This window comes from Rhinolophus ferrumequinum, chromosome 13, assembly GCF_004115265.2.
Source record: "Rhinolophus ferrumequinum isolate MPI-CBG mRhiFer1 chromosome 13, mRhiFer1_v1.p, whole genome shotgun sequence".
NCBI classification, from domain to species: Eukaryota; Metazoa; Chordata; class Mammalia; order Chiroptera; family Rhinolophidae; genus Rhinolophus; species Rhinolophus ferrumequinum.
In genome coordinates, this window is record NC_046296.1 from 71,082,311 (window position 1) to 71,090,969 (window position 8,659).

The window sequence follows — 8,659 nt, forward strand, 5'->3', positions numbered from 1 at the left end:
TTCATCAGCAGCCAAGATTTTTAGGCTTCAATAGAAACCCACAGGCTGGGGAACACAGTCCCTTCCACACCCGATATGGTGACACAGCCACTGGGGCTGGCCTTCCAAACACCGTCAGGAAAACTCCTATTGTCCTAAACTCCTGTTGGCTTGGGAATAAAGCAAAAAAGAACCTCTTTAACTGATGATGTCATCATTTACTCAACTTTCCCCAAAGATGGCAGTGAGGACACGTTTCCGAGACCCTTCCTTCTTCTTCATGAAAGGTAAGGGACTTCTGCCTCGTAAGGGGCTCTGCAGTCACTGCATTTGGTTACATGTGGACCAGACTCCAGACCTTCACCTCTAATCACTACGGGAGCTGTCATTCCAGAACCACTGCCTCATTCATATCACAAACCTGTTCACACACAACCTACTGTCAGGTGTGCTGAGGATGTAAAGTAAGTAGAGAAGACATTGTTAGTGCCGTGGGGAGGCTCAGCTCAGCTCAGAGAGAAAGCTGCACGACGCAACGTGCGGTGGTCCACGTGGTCACGCCATCTTCTGTGGGGGCGGGGAGCGGAGGAGGAGGCGCGCAGTAACAGAATATTGAGAAAATAAAGTGAAAATGAGATGATACTTTTGTTGGGTTTTACCCATAAAGCGTTTATTATCCATAATTATGGATTTTTCACAGGCACTTTTTAAAAAAGACTACAATTTTCTAAAAGCAATCAAATAAAGAAGTAAAAAATAACAGTTAGCTATTCCATGATGTTCAGAAAAAATTATTTCTCCAACTAAAATTAAATGGGATACACTAAAACCTCTCAATTCAATATGAATTTATGCACATTCATTTGTTGCAAACACGGAAAACAGTGTCCAGGCTACAGCGCAGGACCTCCGACAAGGCGGCGTGCTGCCACCTGCTGGTGCCTCACTTAAAATACGACTCGGCCCCGAGTCCACGGACCACCTGTCTTCACCCTGAGCCTGAGCACGTCTCCTGGGACTGGGGACAGTGGGAAGGCCTCGCGCAGGAGGCACACAGTGACACCTCCTGGTGGGGGGAGGGGAGTAACAGAATAAGAATGTCAGCTTTGTGTTAAACACGGTATGATAGATTCCACGTCCGGGATCATTTTGACTTTGGTTTAGGGAACACTGTGCATGCCTGACTTTGGGAAAAGGTGACAACCTATGACTGAAAACTAGGTGGACAGTGGGAACAGAGTGGGAGGGCCCTCGGGGCAGAATCACTGGACGTCATAACCCTAAGGAACGCCACAGACGGCAGCGCAGGTGGAGGAAAGGAAGCCCAGCGACCCCCTCCTGACCGCTGCGGCCTCTGAGCAGCGGGAAGCGGGATGCATCCCAGCTCCCTGCAGAGCGAGCGCGTGATGAGTGCTTGCAAGAGGCGAGCCTACCTTCCGTCTGTTCTCTGTTAACCAAGTTTTAAGAAAGTGCATGACTCGATGTCAGACCAAGAGAAGACTGTCCTTTCTGAATGTTTAGGCCAAAAGAAGAGGAAATAGAGAACAGATGGTAGGGGGCGGGGGCAGGGTCAGGTGGAGCGCCCCGGGCGCTGGGAGCAGGTGACAAGCAGGACCGCTTCTACTGGAAGTGCAACCCCTCTTTCATTTTCCTGAGAAAAGCAAAACCAAAATCTGCATTGCTCTCCAACGCTCTGCTGTAACCTGCACTGTAGACACGAAGGAGCAAGTGGATTTCTCATCAGGGCCAAAACCATGCGGCCAGAGGCCCCGCAGTTGCCCCCGGAACCCAGAGGTTAGCACAGGACAGAGAAGCCCCAGGAGCCCAGCGGCCCGGCAGCTGATTTGGTGTCCCACAGGCTGTCGCTCAGGTCCCCAAGTTCGGTGCGGAGAAGGGGATCGCACACGACAGAAAGTGCAGACAGGCCCGCTCACAGGTGGCGGTGCGGACACAGGCCCAGCCGGGCGTGGCTGCCACGCTCACTTCAGCCACACTAGACCCCGAAAGGCAGCGGCACGACCTACGCTGGGTCAGGTGCGCGTGGGCCCAGGCGGGGACCACACGGGCTTGGGAGGAGCCAAGGCCGGGCGCTGCTCAGGGACGTGAACCGGGATCAGGAAGGCTGCGGGGAGGGCGGCGCACGGGGGCGCAGGGGCCGACCCACAGCGCGGCGTGCGGCGCCCGGGGAGGAGCCGAGGGGAGGGGAGAGCGCGGAGAGGCTCCGGGGAGCACGGCACTGGGGCCAGGGAAGGGCCAGGGAAGGCCCGCCGGCATCGGCGTCGGCTGCGGGCTGGGCCCGCGACGCCCCCAGTTCACGGCGCCCCGCCCCTGCCCCCCGGTTCGCAGCGAGACTACGACAGGCGGTGACGCACTCGCAGCCCGGCCGCAGCCGCGTTGCCACCACGGAGCATCGCGAGACGTGGACTCGGTACGAGGCCCCGCGGCTACCGCGAGTTAACAGCGTCCACCGCCCGCTTCTGACGCAGCAGGTCTCGCGACAACGCAGATCCCGCGAGAGGCGACGCCTGAGGCCCTCCTTGCGGTACCGAGGCGGGGCGGGCGGCGCGGGGGCCTTTCGGGGATCATGCCGTCCGCCTTCTCAGTCAGCTCCTTCCCCGTCAGCATTCCCGCCGTCATCACGGTAAGCGGGCGGTCAGCCGCCGCGCTGGCGTTGAGACCACTCCAGGCTCCCCAGCGTCCGCCTTGGAGGCCGACGGACGGGCGCTGGGGGCGGTGCCTGGGCGTCGGGGGGGCCCTGGCCGTGCGGGCGGAGCTCCCGGGGGCGGGGCCTGGTCGTGCGGGAGGAGCTCCCGGAGTGGGGGCGGGGCCTGCCGTGTGGGCGGAGCTGCTGGGACGGGGCGGGGGCACGGCCGTGTGGGCGGAGCTGCTGGGACGGGGGCGGAGCCTGGCCCTGGTCGTGTGGGCGGAGCTCCCGGGACGGGGCGGGGCCTGGCCGTGTGGGCGGAGCTCCCGGGACGGGGCGGGGCCTGGCCGTGCGGGCGGAGCTTCCCGGGGGCGGGAACCGAGCACAGAATAGGCGGTTTAGTAGCGCCGCGGGGAGTGTCCAGCGGGTGTGGACCGGCAGTGGGCGGAGTGGCGAGGTCCTGCGGCTCCCCCAGCGACCCTTTCCCAGCGCAGTGTGGCCTTCTGCTGCTGCCTGCGCCTTGTCCCGCACGCCCTCCCCTGCTCTTCGCTCTGGCCCTGCGGACGCGCGTGGATGGACGTAGCTGGTGGCCAGCTTACGGTGCCCAGGCTGTAGAATGTCCGCTGGCGTGGTCCTGCGGAGCGGGCGTGCAGGAGGGCGGCGCACACTTAGAGAGGCCTGAGGCTGGTCTGGAGACGGGCAGGGTAGGGCAGGGCGCCGGTCTGAGCAGGTGGGAGAAATCAGTATGGCGAGGTTCTGAGCTTGGGGTGCAGACATGCCCACCCGGAAAGCTGAGGAGGCCTGAGATCGCAGCACTTTGGAGGGCTGGGTGTAAGGCAGAAAGGATGGCTCAGATTTCCCAAGGCCTTAAGTCGTAGCCTAAGGAGCTAGAAATAGTTTGAACGGGAGGGGCCAAGTGCATCTCCTGCACCAGGCACTTTCTCCTGGCCTCATGGGACGGGGAGCCTTAGGCCGTGACTCTGTTCAACAAGCAGAAGGGCACGTCCACGAGGCCATCAGGACTGTGTGCGCCAGCTTTAAACCAGTGAATTCCTCTTTAAGACCCGGGACCTTGGTGGGGTTCCCCTTCCCTCTCCTTTTCCTGTCCCTCCTCCCCATTTCTGCGAGGCCTGGGGAGGGTGCTCCCTGGACAGCCCCAAAAGAACTTAGAAGTGAGGGGCCACTGACTCCCCACTGACCCTGGGGATATGAAGCCTGGCCCTGTGGGTGCTGGCGTTGATGTGTGTCCACTGGTGTGTCCCCACAGCAGACAGACTGGACCGAGCCGTGGCTCACAGGGCTGGCTGTCTTCCACGTGCTGTGTCTGCTGCTCACGTGTGTCTCGTCCCGGAGGTATGAACTGCAGGTCGGTCACTTCCTGTGCCTGGGTGAGTACAGTAAACGAGACCTCTGTGGTTCACGTTGCTGGGGCAGGGCACTGTGTGGGTTCTCAGTACAGAAATGTTTTCTTAAGACCTAGCCCTTCTACCATGTGCTCCACTTTGGGTTTCAGGGCACTCCCGGATGCCACCCTGTGGGCATCGGCTTGGAAAGGACCCCAGTGACCACCTACTGTGCCAGTACCAGTTAGGCAAAGAGCACTTAGCGCCAGTGACACGCTGACTCTTTATACGAACTGTTTTTCTCCATGGGCTTAGCGCTGTACTGCTTGCTCTGGGAGGGAGAATGCAAACCAGAAAGAAAAGTTCTGTGCATAAAATAACATGTTGCCCAAATCAGTTCTCAAAGTAAGAGGTACAGGGAGAGAAGGGACAGTTGTATGGAATGACTGAGAAAGAGTACACGGAAAATAGTCACGGTACGTGGTGTACAGAGTGGGTAAAATCTCGTATTACAAGAGATTAAGAGCAGATCCGTGGCCGAGGCGTGAGATCTGGGGTGAAGGCGCCCCGATGAGAGAGGAGGCCCCTGACACACAGGGTGAAGAGGGATGGGAAGCATGGCCAGCCCAGCTCGTTTCTGATGCCATGTCCTCAGAAGTGCTGGGACAGAACGGGTGGCTGGGGCCTCCGCGCCTGGGCAGAACCTGCGTTTTGTGAACACTGGGAAGGCAATGGTAGTTTAATAAACTGTGACAACTAAGATAAGGTCAGCAGCTGGCCTTGTGCAAGGTGGGAAGTGTCGCGAGGATTAGGGAGATGCAGTCAGTGTGCATTACACAAGTGCCATGGTGCTGTACAGAAAAGGGAGGGAGAGGCACTGCTTCGTGCCTCTTTCTGACAGCTGTCCAGGGTGGACTAAGGAATGCTAGGGGTCCAGGGAGGACAACAGACAGGCTCCTCAGGCTCGCGGAGCTTAGTGGGGATGCTGGCACTCACTAACTAATCTGACCCAGTTGTCTTGTTATCAACTGTGATAAATGTTGTCAGAAGAGGCAGCAGTGCAAGAAACACTACAAAAGGCCCGTTTAAGTCTGTGCAGTAACACTTACACCCAGGTGTAAAGGGTACAAGGGGACGAGGCAGGCAGCAGGTCTGTGGGGCCTGCCTGAACACTCATGCGGTGGGAATAACATGTGCAAAGGCCCTGGGGCAGGTTCCCTGCAGAAGGCGGTGGCCTGAGCACATGAGCTGATGTGTGTGAGACAGTTTTGTGAACTTAGGAGCTACGTGTGGATTTGGGCTTTTCTAGGATGAACACAGGGATGGCTTTCTCACTTGGGGATAATAGATGCTGTTATCTATGACATTTAATTCCCACCTGAGCTTGGTGTATTATGTGCCCATTTCATTTTACAAATGAGACACAGAGAGGTTTGCTCCCCCCAGCTCCTGAGTGGCTAGTCAAGATCCATTCTGTTATCAGCCGGGAAGCAGCCCAGGAGCCAGGGCTCCCCTTTCTTTATCCTCTTCTCCATCTCTTTTTTGCTTCCTAATGTGCAGGGCCCTGGTGTTTTCTGATTTGCACATTTAACTTAGCCGAGAAAGTAAAGCATGGGATTTAACTTAGCCGAGAAAGTAAAGCATGGGGTTTCCAGTGTGCTGTCCCTCTGACTGTCAGCAGGCGGCGGCCCCACTGGCCTGAGGCCGTCTGTCCCAGGTGGGGCCGGCGGGGCCCCCTGCCTCCCGTGCTGCTCCAACAGCACCGTGTCCCCATGTAGGTGGTCTGTGAGGATGGCCAGCCAGCTGCAGTGGTCCCTGTGGCTGTTGTCCCCCTCGGGCTGACTGTCCTGCCAATGTCCTTGCCGCCAGCACCGCTGTGGAAGCTTCAGTAGCAGCCTCGCAAGGGGTGGGGTTGAAAAGCCGAGAGATGTAGGAACCTGGTCACGGCTCTTGGCATTCTGCGCAGTGCCATCTGGGGAATTCCACTGAATGGCAGAGGTGGGGAGCAGCGGGTTTTCAGGCAGAAGACCTGGATTCCAGCTGCGCTGTGTGACTGACCCGCTTACTGGGTTTCACTGACGTTGGACACCTTCACATATGCTGACCTTGGTTTTTCTTTCTGTTACGTGGGTGTGTCCTGAAGTTTTATGGTTTTATAACTTACCTCAGTTATATCTAAAATAGAAATTATGTTTCTCATCCAAGTCTTGCTATCCTGTTACATTAACTCTTCCCGTGTAAAGAATGTGTAGTTTTACTCCCTAATGACTAATTCTACCTCGATTTCCTCCTTGGCAGTAACTTTAGTCTATTGCGCTGAATACATCAATGAAGTGGCCGCGCTGAACTGGAGGTGAGTACACCCGCCGGCCCGCCAGCTGTCCTGGGAAGTACACTGTGCAGACGCCCGCCCCCCGGGGGCCACACACACCACAGGCTTCAGAGAGCAATAGCCCCCCGTGAGGCCGGCGTCCGCACGCTGGCAGGTGTAGTTTGGAAACAGCTCTCGCACACATAGGAACGTGTGGCCTTTCTTACTGAGTAAGTCCAGCTGAAGAGTGCTGGCCGTGTTCATGACAGAGGAGGAGAGCGCTCAGGGCCACGCAGGGTGGCTTTCCTGCAGGGGAATGGAGTGGCAGGACACAGCTGGGCCCCACGCGGTCGGAGCCCAGGGTGCCCGCCTGGCCTGCGTGACCCGTCTCCAGTGCCTTGAGTCCCAGCGCCCTGCCCTCCCTGAGGGCCTGCTCCTGTCCCCACTCCCTGCAGCGTGGTGCTAGCCAGCTCTGCCCACGGTCCCCTTCAGGGCTCTGCCTGGCAGTCCCACCTCTCCCCACTTCCTGGGTCCTCCCACGCTGGGGTCCAGACCCACAAGCCGTCCCTGTCCTCGTCCTGTGCTTCCCCCAACTCCTTTTCCACCTATAACACCATCCTGGCTGGGTATCACGCCTGCCCCTGGTTAGGCTGCCGGGCCAGCCCCCAGGCCACACCGTGCTGACCGAGAGGCTTCTGCAGAGCCCCGAAACACGTTTCTCCAGACAGGGCTTGCAAACGGTGGCCCTCCAGCTGTTTTTATGTGGCCTGTGAGCTAATAATGAATTCTACATTTGTAAATGTAAAATTTTAAGTTTTTGAAAGTAAAAAAAAGAAAAAATTAGCTTTCAGCAACAAGCTGAAGACATTGCCTCCAGCCAGGAGGAATAAGCGTGAGCTCTCTGGGCCTTTAAGAGGCATGCTGAGCGGTCCCCTTCCTTGGTCACCATCCAGACACTTTCCTGAGTGACTAACACGCCCTCCACGTCCCCCACCCTTGCTCAGCCGAGAACGCATTTCACGTCACAAGCACGTTAGGTTTGATGTCAGGTTCGAGTGTGTGTGCGTTTTCTCTGTGTCAGGAAACCTGTGGGTTAGTTACTCGGCTTCCGCCATCGCCCACTTCCGTCACCGGGGACCAACTGCATTTCCTTCCTAATGGGCGTCACAGTTTGGACAGCAGAGGGGACACTGTAGGAGACCTGCGGGTGGGTTCAGTCGTGGGGTAGCTGCTGCTACTTTAGTTGACACAGGAGCGCTCCAACAGCCTCTGTTCAATAGAGAATATTATTAAATGTTTCCTTATGCCAGGTCATTTTTAAACTTTTCTTATAATAGGTTATTTTCCAAATACCAGTATTTCGATGCAAGAGGAATGTTCATTTCGGTCGTGTTCTCGGCGCCGTTGCTGCTCAACGCCACGGTCATTGTGGTATGTGTCACAGACTGCCACGTTTGTGCTTCCTCTCTGTGCGGTCTCCCAATTCTAACCGTGTCTCAAAACGATTATTTTTAGATTATGTGGGTACGTAAGACTTTGAATGTGATGACTGACCTGAAGAACTTACAAGAGAAAATAAAAGAACGGAGAAGGAGAAGAAAAGAAGAATAATGTTACAGCAATTGCTCTCTGTTTTTATGCTAGTTTTTTTCCTCCACCATCATTGTTTTGAGTATTAAAGGGCACGTGTTACAAGGGTCCTTCTTAGCAATCGTTTGGTGGTTTGTGACGCCTGTTCTCTTAGCTCGACATGGTTTCCGCTGCTGCACATTGTGCGCAGAGCCTGAGGCTGTCCTTGGCAGTCATTTATGTAGCACAGGTTCACTGCAGGAGTTACAATTTACAGTAACTGTTTGACAGGCCAGTAAAGGAGCAATGTGCTCGAAACCAGTGACAACGAGTCACACTACTGCTCCAGGCTCGGGGACAAGGGGGTGCAGTCCACATTAGGCTGAGGTGGCCGTTTCTCCGGGTTGGTTCTCAGAGTTGCTCTGCCAAGACGCCCCGCTGCCAGCACGAACTCAAGTCCCTTTTCTGGAGCGCGATGCTGGTGGCACACCCGTACCAGTGTTGGTGGCAGCTGACCCCACCATGCACTGCTGCACCATGGTGTCCCCACGGCAGGAGCTGCTGCCCCAGGGTCGGCGGGGACCACTGGGACCAGCAAGGAGGAGCCGTGCCCAGACGGAATGCTCTGGGTGCGTCCTCAGGGGCCCTGGGCATTACAGGTCAATGTCCGTTACGACCTAGCTGCTCCTCGTTCCTTAGATCAAAACAACTGCACTTGCTCATAATCGGGTGGATTTGCAATCACAAGCAATCACGGCGACCACCCACAGTGGAGCACGTGCCAGAGCTGGTTGCAGAGTGAGCACGAAGGCC

The 8,659-nt window shown here is 56.7% G+C and overlaps 1 protein-coding gene across 1 annotated transcript; it reads left to right on the top strand.

Annotated features, from left to right (window-relative positions):
• Window positions 1–1,895: 1,895 nt before the first annotated feature.
• Window positions 1,896–7,984, top strand: TMEM18 (transmembrane protein 18). The gene is made up of 5 exons (XM_033125527.1): window positions 1,896–2,620; window positions 3,891–4,011; window positions 6,265–6,319; window positions 7,615–7,708; window positions 7,793–7,984. Exons 1-5 carry the CDS (start codon window positions 2,564–2,566, stop codon window positions 7,886–7,888), a joined length of 423 nt encoding a protein of 140 aa, XP_032981418.1. The 5' UTR covers window positions 1,896–2,563; the 3' UTR covers window positions 7,889–7,984.
• The last annotated feature ends 675 nt before the right edge of the window (window positions 7,985–8,659 follow it).